Here is an 18,274-nt window from a genome sequence, read left to right on the forward strand (position 1 = left end):
TATAATGCTGTACATCTGAAACAGGTCTTCCCAGGTGGCTCAGAAGGTAAAGAATTTGCCTGCAATGCAGGAGACCCGGGTTCGATCCCTGGGTCAGGAAAGTCCCCTTGAGAAGGGATGGCAACCCACTTCAGTATTCTTGCCTGGAGAACTCCATGGTCAGAGGAGGCTGGTGGGCTACAGTCCATAGAGTCTCAAAGAGTCGGAAACGACTGAGTGACTGACACTTTCAGGCCTGAAACTTCTGAGAAATGGAATATTTCCTGCCATGTTGGTAAACAAAGGATGTCACGGTCATCAGCAATTGCAGCCACCACCAGATGGTGAGCTGGTGAGCTCCAGGCAACACAGGAAGAATAATACCTTCTATCTAGCAGCCTTCAGACTATAGCTACTCCCTACAGTGATCCCTGAAGAAGCTCAGGGAGTGAAAACACAGGATACTGGCCCCAGATGGCTGAGGTGTATATCAAAAGAATGATTTCAGTGAGCCCAGACTCTTGCATTTTCCAATACAAAGAAAAGTGCTCAATTCCTTAACTCTATATAGCTGGTTTTCTTTAATTAACAATTACCTATTGATGCTCAGACTAGCTGATCTTTGTTGCGAAACTCCTAAATACCTTGGCTCCCTCCCTTGCTTCCCCCACAGCAGTTCTCAGGGTTACTTGAGATGCACCCTCACTGGCTTGAAGTCCTAAAAATTCCCATCAAATGAAACATAACTCTCAACTTTTAGGTTGTGAATAATTTTGTAGTCAACAGTTAAATATAAAAAGGGTAGATCCTCCCCCAACAACAACAAAAAGGGGGAATCAGCACATGCTGCTTAGAATATAGTGCAGTTCACATTGTGTGCACAGTTCAGTTCAGTCGCTCAGGCGTGTCCGACTCTCTGCGACCCCATGAACTGCAGCACGCCAGGCCTCCCTGTCCATCACCAACTCCCGGAGTTCACGCAGACTCACGTCCATCGAGTCAGTGATGCCATCCAGCCATCTCATCCTCGGTCGTCCCCTTCTCCTCCTGCCTCCAATCCCTCCCAGCATCAGAGTCTTTTCCAATGAGTCAACTCTTCGCATGAGGTGGCCAAAGTATTGCAGTTTCAGCTTTAGCATCATTCCTTCCAAAGAAATCCCAGGGCTGATCTCCTTCAGAATGGACTGGTTGGATCTCCTTGCAGTCCAAGGGACTCTCAAGAGTCTTCTCCAATACCACAGTTCAAAAGCATCAGTTCTTCGGCGCTCAGCCTTCTTCACAGTCCAACTCTCACATCCATACATGACCACAGGAAAAACCATAGCCTTGACTAGATGGACCTTAGTCGGCAAAGTAATGTCTCTGCTTTTGAATATACTATCTAGGTTGGTCATAACTTTTCTTCCAAGGAGTAAGCGTCTTTTAATTTCATGGCTGCAATCACCATCTGCAGTGATTTTGGAGCCCCCAAAAATAAAGTCTGACACTGTTTCCCATCTATTTGCCATGAAGTGATGGGACCAGATGCCATGATCTTCGTTTTCTGAATGTTGAGCTTTAGGCCAACTTTTTCGCTCTCCTCTTTCACTTTCATCAAGAGGCTTTTTAGTTCCTCTTTACTTTCTGCCATAAGGGTGGTGTCATCTGTATATCTGAGGTTATTGAGATTTCTCCCTGCAATCTTGATTCCAGCTTGTGTTTCTTCCAGCCTAGCGTTTGTCATGATGTACTCTGCATAGAAGTTAAATAAGCAGGGTGACAATATACAGCCTTGATGTACTCCTTTTCCTATTTGGAACCAGTCTGTTGTTCCATGTCCAGTTCTAACTGTTGCTTTCTGACCTGCATACAGATTTCTCAAGAGACAAGTCAGGTGGTCTGGTATTCCCATCTCTTGAAGAATTTTCCACAGTTTATTGTGATCCACACAGTCAAAGGCTTTGGCATACTCAATAAAGCAGAAATAGATATTTTCCTGGAACTCTCTTGCTTTTTCCATGATCCAGTGGATGTTGGCAATTTGATCTCTGGTTCCTCTGCCTTTTCTAAAACCAGCTTGAACATTTGGAAGTTCACAGTTCACGTATTGCTGAAGCCTGACTTGGAGAATTTTGAGCATTACTTTACTAGCGTGTGAGATGAGTGCAATTGTGCAGTAGTTGGAGCATTCTTTGGCATTGCTTTTCTTTGGAACTGGAATGAAAACTGACCTTTTCCAGTCCTGTGGCCACTGCTGACTTTTCCAAATCTGCTGGCATATTGAGTGCAGCACTTTCACAGCATCGTCTTTCAGGATTTGAAACAGCTCCACTGGAATTCTATCACCTCCACTAGCTCTGTTCATAGCGATGCTTTCCAAGGCCCACATGACTTCACATTCCAGGATGTCTGGCTCTAGATTAGTGATCACACAATCTTGATTATCTGTGTCATGAAGATCCTTTTTGTACAGTTCTTCTGTGTATTCTTGCCACCTCTTCTTATCTTCTGCTTCTGTTAGGTCCATACCATTTCTGCCCTTATTGAGCCCATCTTTGCATGAAATGTTCCCTTGGTATCTCTAATTTTCTTGAAGAGATCTCTAGTCTTTCCCATTCTGTTCTTTTCCTCTATTTCTTTGCATTGATCGCTGAAGAAGACTTTCTTATCTCTTCTTGCTATTTTTTGGAACTCTGCATTCAGATGCTTATATCTTTCCTTTTCTCCTTTGCTTTTCGCCTCTCTTCTTTTCACAGCTATTTGTAAGGCCTCCCCGGACAGCCATTTGGCTTTTTTGCATTTCTTTTCCATAGGGATGGTCTTGATCCCTGCCTCCTGTACAATGTCATGAACCTCATTCTATAGTTCATCAGGCACTCTATCTATCAGATCTAGTCCCTTAAATCTATTTCTCACTTCCACTGTATAATCATAAGGGATTTGATTTAGGTCATACCTGAATGGTCTAGCGGTTTTCCCTACTTTCTTCAATTTCAGTCTGAATTTGGTAATAAAGAGTTCATGATCTGAGCCACAGTCAGCTCCCAATCTTGTTTTTGCTGACTGTATAGCACTTCTCCATCTTTGGCTGCAAAGAATATAATCAATCTGATTTCGGTGTTGACCATCTGGTGATGTCTGTGTGTAGAGTCTTCTCTTGTGTTGTTGGAAGAGGGTGTTTTCTATGACCAGCGTGTTCTGTTGGCAAAACTCTGTTAGTCTTTGTCCTGCTTCATTCTGCATTCCAAGGCCAAATTTGCCTGTTACTTCAGGTGTTTCTTGACTTCCTACTTTTGCATTCCAGTCCCCTATAATGAAAAGGACATCTTTTTGGGGGTGTTAGTTCTACAAGGTCTTGTAGGTCTCCATAGAACCATTCACCTTCAGCTTCTTCAGCATTACTGGTTGGGGCATAGACTTGGATAACTGTGATATTGAATGGTTTGCCTTGGAGACGAACAGAGATCATTCTGTCTCTGTGCACATTTAGATTATGCAGACTTGAAAGTGTGATGTAGAAAATATTAATGAAGTTACTTTATACATGTTGTTGATGTTGAGTAAGTAAGTTGTATCTGACTCTTTGCGACCGCATGGACTGCAGCATGCCAGGAGATTAAAGACCAATATGGGTGTGTGCTTAGTTGCTCAGTCGTGTCCAACTCTTTGCAACCCCATGGACTGTAGCTCACCAGGCTCTTCTGTTCATAGGGATTCTCCAGGCAAAAATACTGCCATGCCCTTCTCCAGGGGATCTTCCCAACCTAGGGACTGAACCCAGGTTTCCCACATTACAGACAGATTCTGTACTGTCTGAGCCACCAGGGAAGCTATAATTGTCATATCTTTATTGAATTGGAAGGTTACAATTGCAACATTAGAGGTCAACTCCTACTGAGTGAGTCTTAGTAGGAGCTCCGTTCTAAGAAATTTTCATATATTAATCCACTTACTCCTATGAACTAGCTCCCAATATTATCTCCGTCTTACAGAGAAATGAACTGAGATCCAAGGTCACACTGCCAGGAAGTGGTAGCACTGTGAGTTGTTGGGAAAATACAATCAAAAATAAAAGTTATAAGTTAAAGTTGCACAGTCATATCCAGCTCTTTGTGACCCTGTGGAATATTCAGTCCATGGAATTCTCCAAACCAGAATACTGGAGTGGGTAGCCTTTTCCTTCTCCAGGGGATCTTCCCAACCCAGGGATCAAACCCAGGTTTCCCGCACTGCAGGCGGATTCTTTACCAGCTGAGCCACAAGGGAAGCCCTAAGAGAAGCGATAACTAGTCCTCAAATGAGAGGACTTGGCAGTCCACTTCGGTAATCCACAGTCCATGCCGAAGTCCCTTGGAAATTGAGGTGTCTATCTGTGTTTACTAATTGGCTTTACCAAAGGAAAAATAAATGTCATTGTATTTTTCTATTTTTTTGGCCACCCCCTGTGGCATGCAGGATCTTAGTTCCCCAACCAGGGATCAAACCTGGGTCCCCTGCAGTGGAAGTGCAGTGTCTTAACCACTGGACAGCCAGGAAGTCCCTATATCATGTCTTTATGATGAAACCATTTTGCAACGTGGTGCCAGGCATCTGCTCTAGACCAAGTTAGGCTTATCTTCCTTCATGATTTTATTCCAAATAAATGGTTGCAGGTCCTTGAGAGAGACATGCCTGGGTCTTAATACTGGCAAGAGGTGATATAGCTTTTAAGGAGAGTATGGTTATGTACATTTCAAAGAGGCAGAGAAAGAACTTAGAAGTTTTCTTTTTTAAAAATTGTATTTATTTTTACTTTACAATGCTGTATTGGTTTTGCCATACATTGAAATAAATGCTCTAAGAAAATGGAGGGGTTGGAAGTCTCTTCCCTTATTCTGTTTTGTTTGTATTTGCTTTTACAGAGGAAAACGCGGGTCATCAGAGATGAGTGTTCCTTAACTAAGTTGCCCTGCAGGAGCCTCTCTGCATGCAGGAAAATGTCTGTTCAGCCTACAAGTTTGACTTGGTTGCTGTCTAGTTGCTCAGTCCTGCCGACTCTTTTGTAAACCCTATGGACGATAGCCCTCCAGGCTCTTCTGTCCATGGATTTCCCAGGCCAGAATATTGGAGTAGGTTGCCATGCCCTCCTCCAGGGAATCTTCCTGACCCAGGGACTGAACCTGTGTCTCCTGCTTTGGCAGGAGGATTATTTACCACTGAGCCACCAGGGAAGCCCTGTGACTTGGTTTCATTGAGTTATTTTAATTCCTTGTGAAGATTTGAGACACAGATTCAGCATCACGTTTCTAGGAATCTCAGCAAAGCAGCTGAAAGGGTGCAGGTCCAGGTACACTCACCAAGGCCCCCGGGGTGAGTGTGGAGAGCGTGTATGCGTGTGTGAGTGTGCATTGGTGTGCTGAAACAGGAAACTCCAGTTTGAGGTTTGAGCTTTAGTGAGCAGATGAGACAAGATACTGAGTTTCCTGGAAAAGCCACTCCCTTTTGAGTGTCAGGCCTGGAGAGTCTCAGCCTCTAATCGGGCCTCCCAGGTCAGCGTCTGCTCTCCTGCCTGGTGGCCCCATCCCCTTGACTTGCTGGAGAGGCGAGGGAATGGCCCTGTTTCCCGTCCTGTGGGGCTGGGTGCTCCTGGCTGCCGTGAGTACAGGTCAGGGGCCTGGCAGAGACAACCACTTGGTGGACTGAGGGAGGAAAAGACGGGCTGGGTCACAGGGGTGCCTGTAGGCGCAGAAAGTTCTGCTCCCTGACCCCAGCCTTGCCAAGACTGCCCTGCGGTCCGCTCACCCTGTGAAAGGACCCCTTCTGCAACAGCCTCCTCCGGCACTACTCACGGGATCCCGCTTCAGGTTTTGGCTCCAGCTAGAGATCTAGTGGTGACCACTACCCCCAGGAGCTTCAGCCTGGCCGGCCTGTGTGTTTCAGATGCAGCCACGAGCTTGGTGGAGCAAAAGCCCAGGTGGGTCCTGGTACCTCGCGGACAGGCTGAAACCCTGCGGTGCATCCTGAAGGATTCCCAGTACCCCTGGATGAGCTGGTACCAGCAGGATCTCAGGGGGCAACTACAGGTGCTGGCCAGTCTGCGGAGTACCGGGGATGAGGAAGTCATAAACCTCCCTGGAGCGAATTACCGGGCCGCGCGGGTCAGTGAGAGTGAGCTGAGCCTACACGTGGCCAATGTGACCCAGGGCAGAACGCTGTTCTGCACCTGCAGTAAAGACACAGTGAGACACCCTAACTGGGAAAATGAATAAAAACCACCCTCTGGGTCTCAACCACAGACCCAACCTCCTCCTCTTCCCCCTCTGCCCTGATGGCCCTCCTCAACCTGGATCTTCCCTTCTGGCCTCTTTACTACAAGCAGACTCTCCCTGCGCTTCAGAAAACACTCAGCCCAGTGAGTTCAAGGCTTGATCTGTGGCCCAACAGCCACTTGTGCCTCTGGGGAAGACTTCTTCTCCTTGAAGCTTAGGCTCTGTGTCTGCAAAGTACTGACACTAATTCCCCAGCTCAGAAGGTTGCTTCTTGGATTAAACAACCCAGTTCAGGTGAAGCCTTTAGGAAAATACAGAGTCATGTAGGAAGGACTTAATCTCTGTTGGCTGTTCTCTCCAGTGGTGGTATTGTGCTAAGTTGCCTCACTCATGTCCAGCTCTTTGTGACCCCAAGGACCATAGCCCGCCAGGCTCCTCTGTCCATGGGATTCTCCAGGCAAGAATACTGGAGCAGGTTGCTGTGCCCCCCTCCAGGGATCTTCCTGACCCAGGGATCGAACCTGCGTCTCAACATCTCCTGCACTGGCAGGTGGGCTCTTTACCTCTAGTACCACCTGGGAAGACTTAACCACTGTGAACTATTTTCTCCACATGTATAAAAAGCATATTGCACTTTAAGACCAGTATCAATGTCCAGAAGAGAGAAGGACACCCAAAGAGATCCTGGGAGCTCAGAAAAGAGGTAGAGTGAATATCTCAATGTATGACACCCTCCCCCCACCCCCCTCCCCGCCCCCCGCCCCCCGCCCCGGCTCCACCACAAACACCATTTGCGTAAATACGCACACGTTTTCCCAATTAGATCCACATTCTCTGCCCTCAGCACCTCCTGAACTTCTCACGCCTCAATCTCCAGTTGACCTTTTTAAAAGCAAGATCCACAGAGAGGGCCTGACCTAGAAAGGACCAGGGTCTGGGCTCCGGAGTGGGGGGCTCACCAAATATTGACCTAAAGTCATGGCTCAGAAATGGATCTGCAGCCTGAGGAAGGGTACATGTGGGCTCAAGGCAGAACAGCAGGCTCAGCCCCAGGGGAATGGCCGGGAACCACAGGGAGGGGTGTTATGAGAAAGACGCCAGTCCTGAGACCCCTGCAGAGAAGGGAGACTGGACTGCCGCTGACCCACCCCGCTTCCAGCTCGGAGCTTCTCCATCCCAGACGGTGTGGTCCACATGAGCAGGTGACTGAGGTGTCGGGTGGGCGTGAGTGAATGCGGAGGCGTTTCAAAGGCAGCCCCATCTCTGGTTTGCCAGGCGGAACTACCAGCACCTAGCTGCTCTTTTCTCTGCGCTTGTGGGGAGTGAGACTCTTTCTCCACCAGGGGGCGCCATCTGCCCGCGGATCGCCTGCACAGAGGTCATGATGGCAGCCATAGTGTTGGTCTTCTCTCAGCCCCTCTCAGGTGTGGTGGTGAACACCTGCCTGACTCCAGAAGACAAGGACGACGAGGAGGAGGAGACCGACAGCCTGGCATTTGGATACCTGAGTCCTCTCTCTTTGGCATTTTGGTTGAATTTTGGTCAGAGCAGTTGCCAGAAATCCCAAAGTGAGATCATCAAGGTGCCTACTGCTGCACTGAGTTTTCAAAGGGTCTGGGAGTGATGGCCTTGGGATTCCTCAACCCCTGGCTCCCCGTCTTTAGCTTCCAGTGGGTGATTTCTTTCTTAATTTTAAATTTTTATTATTGTCTTGTTCGGTTTCGTCCAGAACCACAGCTTTGTTTTCGTTTGGTCACACTGGGATGGCGTGTAGACACTTAGTTCCCAGATCAGGGATCAAACCCACGCCCCTTGCATTGGAAGCATGGCATCTTAACTGGACCTCCAGGGAAGCCCCCAGTAGGCAGTCTTATTCTGTTCCAGGTGTCCTAGTTGATGACTTTAAACCAGGGCTTTTTTCCCACCCTGGGTCCCTACTGAGCAGAACTCATTTTATGGTTTCTCAAACCCTCCCATCCTTGAAGGAATACACAGAGGAAAGAAACTTTAAATTCTATGAAGTCTTTGAAAGCCTCATCATTGCAGTAGCTGGTGTTTATTTCTGTGCACAGGCGCAAGCTCTAGCCTGATCTTCACCTGGTTTTTGTATGATCCTGGCCCATCCAGTCACAGCTTTGGGGAATCATAGCTTTTCAGCCTGGAGAATGGTGTTTATAGGAAGCACCCCCTTACTCCATCAGCATGCTCTCCAAATCCTAATGTCTTATTAGGATCTGAGGAGGCTAATAAATGACACCCCTGTTTTCTTTACAGAAATTCTGAAAAAAAGTGAGAGAGATAAAGGAGGAGGCAGATGAAGAGGGAAATTTCTAGCAACATGACTTACAGAGTTGATAGAGAATATGGCTCAGACATGTGACAACAGCAGTCTTCCTAAGGCTGTGACTTAAAATTAGACTTATCCCACCCTTCGGGATACTGAGTCATAGATGCCGTCCTATTTTCTCTTAAAAATCCAGCATGCAAGCGAACAGAGAAGCCTGTTCAAAGAAGAACTTTGCAGGGGTCACATTTTCTCCTCTCTCAGTATCATTTAGCTCCTGCTAAAGAACTTTTTGCCTTTTAAAGGGTAATAACTTGCTAAAGGAAAATAGACAACGTCAAGTTACTCATTTCACCTGCTTCTCCAACTCCTAAAATGGAAATGAATGACACAACACCGGTAATGTTTTGGAGCCTTTAAGGGGATTCTTTCAAGGACTCGCCATTAAAATGGGATCCAGGAGTGAAACGGACAGGTGAAGTTAATTGATTTATAGAACCAAAAGTAAGCCAAAACAACCCCCACAGATTTGACAGCAGTGGAGTGATGTATGTCAATAAGCTAAAGTATTCCAGCCTCCTTCTTCGCTTGCAAACTTGTTAGTTATATTAACTGATTTAATTTCCTTTGAGCCAAAAAGAGCCTGGGTGCCCTAGAGCAGGGGTCCCCAATCTCCGCATCTACAGCCTGATGATCTGAGGTGGAACTGATGTAATAATCATGGAAACAATGTGCACAGTAAATGTGATGCCCTTGAATCATCCCAAACCATCCCTGGGCCCTGGTCTGTGGGAAAATTGTCTTTCATGAAACCAGTCCCTGGTGCCAAAAAGGTTGGGAACCACTGCCCTAGAGAATGGATCCTGTGCTAAGAATGAGTCTTCTTTTAAGCCTATAAAAGAAGAGCCCCTGTTTACTTGGTGACTTAGGCATGCTAGGTAGCTTCAGTTGCATCTGACTCTTGGTGACCCCGTGGACTGCAGCCCACCAGGCTCCTCTGTCCATGGGATTCTCCCGGCAAGAGTACTGGAGTGGATTGCCACGCCCTCCTCCTCTTGTGATATTAAAACCCCTCGGAGGGATGCCATGAAGGAAGAAGGAGAATTGAATTCTTCTCAGGAGCCAGAAGATCAATCAACATTATCTAGTTCTCATTCCTGAGGTCAAGATCAATGTGAATTTCTTGAGAGTGGCTGATGCTCTGCCCTGGTAGACACTTGGAAGGAGGAGAATGGGGACATGGGGATAAGCTATTTGAGGAAGAATTAATGTACTAGAATTTTTCAAGGTCAGTTTGGAGGAGGAAAATATGGTATCCCTGAGAATTCTCACCAAAATGCTCTCACTGCAGAAGACTTGAATGAGCAGATAGGCAAGCTGGTCGGTTTTAAAGCCCTTCTTCATTGTTCTCATTGCTTTTAAATGAGAACAAGCAAAGTGAGCAATGGAACCAAATGGAGCATGTGCAGAGACTTCTTGCAAAGACCTAATTTGCAAAAATGTCCTGACCAATCTCGCCCTTAATATAATACTGGTCAAAGGCCACTCCCCATGGAAATCTATCAAGCTGAAGCTCCAGTACTTTGGCCACCTCATGCGAAGAGTTGACTCATTGGAAAAGACTCTGATGCTGGGAGGGATTGGGGGCAGGAGGAGAAGGGGACGACCGAGAATGAGATGGCTGGATGGCATCATGGACTCGATGGACGTGAGTCTGAGTGAACTCTGGGAGATGGTGATGGACAAGGAGGCCTGGCGTGCTGCGATTCATGGGGTTGCAAAGAGTTGGACATGACTGAGCGACTGAACTGAACTGAACTGAAAGCTCTCAGGTGGTAACTGGAGCTGCAGAGGTGAGATGAAAAGAGAAGAAGGAAGGAAGAAAAGGCAAGAGTGTTTAACTGGGGGAGAATGAAGCTCCTGGGGCAGCTGGCATCATGGAAAGAGCACATTGGGAAAATCCACCCTGTACTCTCTGTTCATCTGCTGTGTCCTAAACCCCAGTTACCTTTGGTATTAACCTCTCAGAGCTAAGCCCCTACTGAGAATGCTGCAAAATGAATGTCCAGAATCCATGTCTAGTGCTGAGAGTTGTGGGGGCAAGGAGAAACCAAGTGCCATCATTCCTCCTAAGGTGTCCCCCCTTAAACCCTCTCTCCTCCCCAGGAATTCTGTTTAGTTTGATCCTTCTCAGACTTCCGGCTGGCATGTATAACTTGCCCAAAGCTCATGTGATTGAATCCAGTACAAGTAGTAGGTGTTTTGTCACCCAAGATGGCAATCGAGTGACTTTTTTTTTTCATTATTCAGTAAGGCAATGATCAATTCATTAGCGAGAACACAGTCGCCACTTCATAAATTCCAAGAGGTATGGAGTTTGCCATCATCATCAATAGGGGAGGAGGAAGAGCTGCCATGTATAGTCACATACAGGGAGGCACCAGCCACCCACCCTGTGGGGCAGGCGTAAGACAGACGTGTGGGATGCAACTCAGGACACCTGATTAGATTTAATTCTGAGGCTGGACTTAGGAACAGGTGGTGTCACAGGGTCTAGAATTCCTGCCATGAGAACTCAGTTGTTCCGGATGGTATTTTCAATCCAGGGTATGTAGTTAATGATCCTGGTATAGATTCCCACATCAGCTCTCAAAACACACCCATCCGCAAATGTCAGGATTCCTTGAAGTATCCCATTGCACACCGCTGGGGCAGCTGTGACTTCCTGCCAGGGAAAAGGAGACGGAGTTATTTTTCTGGCAAAGGACACAATCAAATGGGGACATTAAGGCACGGAGAGCACGTTACCTTGCAGGGCAGCCTCCTTCCTGGCACGATGCCCACGCACATCATATTGTCTCTGATGCGGATGTTTTTATAGGCTCTGCGGCACTCACCTTTGGAGATTACAGAGATATTCACATTCTGCAGTGAGTCAGGGTCCTTGTCTGGAAGGAAGAAAGAAATAGAACTTCCTTAGGAGTTATGAGATACCAAACTTCCTTCTTTCCTTTCCTTCGTTTTCAACATAGTTCCTTTCCTGGTAGAAACAAAAAAGTCCAAACACAGAGACCAAAACCGCAGCCACGAAGACGGTAGGAAGTGATCAGATTAACAATTTCTCATGACACAAAGCGTCTATTTATAAAAGAGATTAAATTCTTGGGAGTTAGATGGAAATACAAGACATTTCTGCAATGAAGTGAAACAAATTACTTACAATTTTTTTCTGGCAGGTCAGACCTTGTAAAAGCATCCTTTAAGTTGGAATTTTAATTTTTTCAGTTTAATTTTATTTTACTTTTTGAGCTTTCAGGTTTATAATTTGCCCCACAGGTTATATTCATCACCTATTCCTTTCTAACTTTTCAACTGAAACACACTGACATGAAACATTGCATAAATATGAGGTATACAGTATATTGATTTGACACATTTGAATATTGTAGTATTGAGTCAGAGGTAGATGTTCCCCCCGCCCCGCCCCGCCCCGCAGTGGTAAAGTGATAGGAGATTCATTCTCTGTGGACCAAAAACTCCAAGAGGAGAATAGTAGGACAATTAAGGGAGGAGGCTGGGCCCTGCCCAGACTACATATTTCTCATTCTCAAAGTCAAGAGGCCTCCCTGACCACATATGCATAGAAAGTTTCCTTAGAGGTCCAAGTGGAGTGATATCAAGGGAGGCTCTACCTGTAGGCCTTTGCGGTAGAATCCCTCTTGGTTAAGAGATGCATGTGCACACGTAGGCGGATCCTGAGATATGCCAGATATGGACTGTGAACCTGGCAAATCAAAACGACTGGCCTAAGGGAACCTGGAAAAAGTGCCCCATGCAAGCGACTTAACCTGCCGTGAGGTCTCAACTCTCTTTCTCCGTCTGAGTCTGCCCGTGTGGCTATGAACACATACTGTGTACTCTTTTTCCTCCTAATAAATATTTCACTTGTTTCACTACTTTCTGTCTTTGTGGGAATTCATTTCTGGAAAACTGAAGAGCCACGGTCCTTGTCACTGACCACTGGTCTAGTGGCTAGAATTTGGTGTTCTCACTGCTGCAACCTGGCCTCAATCTCTGGCTGGGAACTCAAGCCCCACGTCAAGCCAATGGAGGTCAAGACCACTAGAGATCAATATGATTGGCCACAGTCCGCCTCTATCAGCACACAGAATTACCATTTCTTTTTTTTTTTTTTTTTGGAGGGAAAAATTAAGATCCAATCCCTCAGCAAGTTTGATTATAATACAATATCACCATCTATATTCACTGTGTGCTTAGTCACTCAGTCTTGTCCAGCTCTTTGCAATCTCATGGACCGTAGCCCGCCAGGCTCCTCTGTCCATGGGAATTCTCCAGGCAAGAATAGTGGAGTGGGTTGTCATGCCCTCCTTTAGGGGATCATCCTACACTGTGTATTAGATTTCCAGAACTTATTCATCTACTAGCTGCAAGTTTGTGCCATTAGACAATGTCTCTCTCATTAATATTTTGAGAGTCTGAAGGAATTTAGAGAGATCTAAGCCTAGCTTTTCATTCATCAGGTCAAAAGTATCCAATATCTGCTAAAAAAATCACACAAAAAGTGGTTTCTCTTAAACCCATAAAATTTGGATTTGAAACTAGGTCTCCTCATTTCTAATTCAAATCATCTCCTTTATATCAATGGTTCACAAATATTGTGAATTCTGAAGATCTATAACAAAATGTTTCCAACCTGTAACAAAATGAGAGAAATAAGAACAAAGAAGTTTCCATACACATGTTGGAAACTTGCCGAGGATTCTTCTTTGGGAGGAAGCATATTATTTTGAGATTTTGCTTCTTAGGGGTGTGTTTATTTCAGTATCTTTATTTGAAAATAACATATTAATTTTTTAAAAGAAAATGATTGAGATTCTTTGCCTTATTTTCTAGTCTAGCAGTAACTGTATAGCTCAACTTTTCTTTTGGAAAGGCCTTTTTAAAAAATGCTTACTTAACTACTTCATGAGCCAGATCAAAATAAACTGCATTTTTTTGTAAGTTACGTCTCTTTTTGATTAAAATGACATAACACAAAACTCAAGTTATCTCTCAAAGGACAAGGAATTTCTACTTTTTTTTTCCCCACTGGAATACAGTTATTTATAATGTTGTGTTAGTTTCAGGCATACAGCAAAGTGAATCAGTTATACATATATCCTTTCTTTTTAAGGTTCTTTTCCCATATAGGTCATTACAGAGTGTTGAGTAGACTTACCTGTGCTATATATATATATATAGGTCCTTATTAGTTATCTATTTCATGTATAGTGTATATGTCAATTCCAATCTCCCAATTTATCCCTTCTGATTTTTTGATGAAGCGAGTGAATATTCATTTTTAAAATGTTACCAGTTAAAAGTCTTAAACTTTTGTTGATCTGTATCACAATTTTGCATAAAGAAGCTCTGCATGATTGAGCACAATATTGTGTATTTATCTTGTGTTTACTACATAAACATAATTTTGCTCTGTTTCAGGGCTTTAAGTATCTTTCATGCCTGCCATGGTTTGAAACCATCGATTGTAGTTTATGCCTCATTTCAGAATTAAGAAAATTAAGGCTTCAAAGGTAAAGTGACCAGTGAGCTGTCATACAGCAAATGAAGCCCAGAATACAAATGTCTTCTTGCCACTAACACATCTGTCAGATATGAAAGCAAAGATGTAGAAAGATACAGAAAAGACTTCAGGACTGCTACAGTGAGACTCTGGAGAAGGGAAAGGAGATGAGAGGATGAATGGAAAGGCTAGAAGAAAGTTCGGTGGGGAAAATGGCAGGAGCTAAGGAATTGTGTAGGTAGGAGAGGTGCGTGTCTGGTTCCGAGAGCCACCCACAGAGATCACACAGGTTGTAGGCCCAGGTGGAGACGGTGCACATGTCGTCTTCAGCAGCAGGCTCTCTGGGCAGGCTGACCATTTTCACGTAGTCGTTGAGTCTAATATGGGTTTGCAGCTTGATTAACATGAGGTTGTGCTCAATAGAAGTGATGGAAAATTGTGGGTGACGAATCATCTTCTCGTAACCAACCACTTGTATATATTTTTCTTCATATATATTGGATGGTTTTGTAACCCCCAGTGCTAACTGAAGCCTCCTGGAACAATAGAGATGTTTGTGAAAAGACTGAACAGACATGGATTATCCATCCTTCTGGACCTTTATGGGGTTTCCCTCATGGCTCAGATGGTAAAGAATCTGCCTGCAATGCAGGAGACTTGGGTTCAGTCTCTGGGTTGGAAAGATCCCCTAGAGAAGGAAATGGCAACCCACTCCAGTTTTCTTGCCTGGAGAATTCCATGGACAGAGGAGCCTGGTGGTCCAAGCTCCATGAGGTCACAAAGAATTGGATATATGACTTAGCAATTAACACACTATAAGCCTTGATGAGCTCTTCCCCAAAGTCTTTTCTCTACTACTGAACATCCCCAGAACGTCTCTCAAATCCCATTTAACTGAGTGGACCCCAGGGAGAATTCTGGTCTGTGCCCAACCTGAGAACTCAAAGCATAGTGTGATGTTGGAGGCTTATTACTCACATTAAGTTACAGTGTGCAGCTGTGATCACCCAAAGAGGGTGGATCAGGACTCCAACACAAGGCAAGTAATCAGACTTCAAGTAGATCAAGTAGGGGGGAGTGATGGCGTCTTTGTAGTCTGGATCAAAGGTCAAAGCAACTGGACAGAGACACATAGAACACAAATTCTGAGATTGTTTTTCAGGTATTATTTGAAAAAAACAAAAGAAGAGAACTCAATAAGCACGTTGCCCCACCCTTCTCTCCAGGATTTTTATCTGTAAGTTGAATATGTAAACTGGATCACTTTGTTGTAAAACATGAAGAAAATGATAAAAACACATATATTTCATAAGATGAAAGGGATTTTCCCTTTTAGTTGTCGTTAGGTGTTCTTCAAAGTATGGATCAAACACAACCTTCCTTAAATACCTTCCAAGATTCAGTAGACATATGACAAATCAGCTCATGGAGAACTTCCTATCTTTGCCACGTTTAGAACGCTTTAGCCAATATTATCCCTTTCTCCTGACAATGCAAGGCTGGATGATACATGTCATTTAAAGAACAGAGCAAATGCTAACAGAGTCTGACAAGCGAGGTAGCCGTTCATTCAACAAATAAATATTGAGCATCTAGTATGTGGCAGGCTCTAAGCGCTTGGCTACATAGTGAACAAAACAGAGATATGCCCCCTGCTGTCATACATTCTGATGAGTGGAGACATTCAGTAATAGTAAATACAGGAATACGTCAATGGTATAGTATGTTGGGTGGTGATTAGTGCAGGGAGCAAGGGAGGGGAAGTATCAGAGGTGTGCATGCACGTGGGTATGTGGGGGTCATTGCGTAGTATTGCATCAGCAATTGGGAAGATCTCAGGGCTAATGTGAGAGATGAACAATGTAATGAAGACGTGGGAGTTAATCAGGTATCTAGGGAAAGGAATTCCAGTGAGAGGATATGTCTGGAGCAAGAGTCCTAAGGCTTGTTTAAGGCACATCACAGAGGCCAGGGTGGGGGACAGGGAGAAAGGCAGGAAGGGGAAGAGGCCAAAGAGGTGATACGAGATTTTGTAGGGTGTTGTAAGGACATGAACTTGTCCCCTAGTGACACACGGAATCTCTTCAGGGTGTTGTGAAAGGAGTGAGGATAATTTCCTTACAGAGAAGTGTGGCGTGTAGGTGTATAAAGCAAAGAGCCCTGTTAGCAGGATGATTTGGTACTAAAGACAGAAGAGGGTGTCTTGAGCCATAGCGATCTGTGGAGGTGGCGACATGTGATTGGATTTAGGAAATGTTTAGAAGACAGAGATGGCAACAGGTTCCGATCAGATTGAATGTGGGGTATAAGAGGGGATCCATGCATACCTCCAGGGTTTTTGCTTGAATGACTGGAGCCATGTCTGGACAAGACCTAAACCCCTGAACATTCTGCTATGTCCATTAGCTGGACCCCTGTTTTTCACCCTGGACTCCACTTCTCATTCGCACAAACCAAGCATCAGTCCTGTTCTCCACAGGCCCAGTCAGGCCCCTGTCTTCCTTAGAGACTCTAGGGTCAGGTTTCAGGGTCCACGCCTCCTCCAAAAGCACTCAGGCAATCACCCTGAGGCAAAGACCCAGGAAGAAACCTGGTGGGAAGTGCTGAAGGAGTCAGTCCTGGGCTTGCAGTCTGGAACCTTGCTCCTGTCTTCGCCCATCTTTCGGGATTCCCTTAGGATTTCTCTTGGGCAATTAAGGAGAAAGACATGCAGATACTCACCAGGCAGGTTCAAGAGAGCCCACAGAAGGATTAAATTCATAATCATGTTGAAAGCCTTTTCAAAAGATGAGGTTCGGTGCCTTGAAAAGGATGCCAAGGAAGGAGAGAAGAACACTAAGATGAAGCAGGAAGGGGTTCTAGAGTTGGAACAACTGTCATCTGAATTCTTTCAACTGCAGGATTGAGTTCCAAAAGAGTAGGATGTGGTGCCAGATATTAGAGGTGCATTGACAGAGACCGGATGGCTTGGTCCTCGACACAGTGGAGAACGGGTGTGGAATCCAGCATCTCTCACCCCCTCTTCAGGGAAAGATGCACCTAATTTGAGAGGTGGTAAAGCTCGCAGTGCTCCCTGCTGTATAAGTCTCAGACCCCATGTCTCTCTCTGAACTACAGACTGATTCCTCCTACCTTTGTGATGCTAACCCTCACCTGTGTGACACTGACATTTATTTCCAGTGACCGTAACCCCACCCTCGGGGGCTGATCTTGACCCATTGGCCTGACACTAAACTCCTCATTGAGATATATGAGTCCTTTCTTCCATGTCATTGCTCATCCATTCATTCTCTCAGCCAGCCAGTGATTTACACTATGCGTCTGACATGTGCCAGGCTGTATGCTGATACAAGAGGTACCCAGATATGAAGACACTGCCCCAACTGCAAAGAGTTATAGACTAGTGGGAACAGCAGGTCTATAAACGGGCAATTGTGAAACAAAATATTCAGAGCTAAAAATCTAGATATACCCCTCTCTAGGGAGAAATATTTGCAAAATGTGTATCTGTTAAATGATTTGCATCCAAAACATACTATGGAATCTGAAAATTCAACAATATGTAAAACAAACAACCAGGTTAAAAAGTGGGCCAAAGATCTGAACAGTTTACCAAAAGCATTTGTCTGCCCAAGCTGCTATAACAAAATAACACAGACCGGGTGGCTTCAACAACAGACTTTTATTATCTGTTACTTTGTTGTAAAACATGAAGAAAATGATGGAATCAGTTGTAGTAATTCAACACGCATGATCAGGGTACTAACACATTCAGTTCCTGGTGAGAGCTCTCATTCCAGTTTGTGGCCAGCAGCCTCTTGCCTTATTATCATGTGATGTTTCCTCTATAAGCAGAGTAGCAGTAATAGTGCTCAGCTGCTCAAAGAGTGAGCTGCTCATGGGGTCATGTCTGACTTTTTGCAGCCTCATGGACTATAGGCCTCTAGGCTCCTCTGTTCCTGGGATTTCCCAGGCAAGAATACTCGAGTGGGTTGCCATTTCCTCCTCCAGGGGATCTTCCCAACCGAGGGACCAAACCCATGTCTCCTGCATTGGCAGGTTGATTCTTTACTACTGAGCCATCTGGAAAGGCCCTGACTGAAAGTTTCATGAAGTTAACTGAATCACTTTGCTGTGTGCCTGAAACTAACACATTGTAGTAAATCAAGTATGCTGCTGCTGCTGCTGCTAAGTTGCTTC

General features: G+C 45.1%; 1 protein-coding gene across 1 annotated transcript; it reads right to left on the reverse strand.

The window, feature by feature from the left end:
- Positions 1 to 10,984: 10,984 nt before the first annotated feature.
- Positions 10,985 to 17,154, reverse strand: LOC138439750 (probable inactive serine protease 58). Its single transcript, XM_069588843.1, has 5 exons — positions 16,796 to 17,154; positions 15,053 to 15,191; positions 14,351 to 14,610; positions 11,299 to 11,438; positions 10,985 to 11,215 (listed from the first exon to the last, which is right to left on the reverse strand). Exons 1-5 carry the CDS (start codon positions 16,839 to 16,841, stop codon positions 11,066 to 11,068), a joined length of 735 nt encoding a protein of 244 aa, XP_069444944.1. The 5' UTR covers positions 16,842 to 17,154; the 3' UTR covers positions 10,985 to 11,065.
- Positions 17,155 to 18,274: the final 1,120 nt, after the last annotated feature.

Source organism: Ovis canadensis, chromosome 4, assembly GCF_042477335.2.
Source record: "Ovis canadensis isolate MfBH-ARS-UI-01 breed Bighorn chromosome 4, ARS-UI_OviCan_v2, whole genome shotgun sequence".
NCBI lineage: Eukaryota > Metazoa > Chordata > Mammalia > Artiodactyla > Bovidae > Ovis > Ovis canadensis.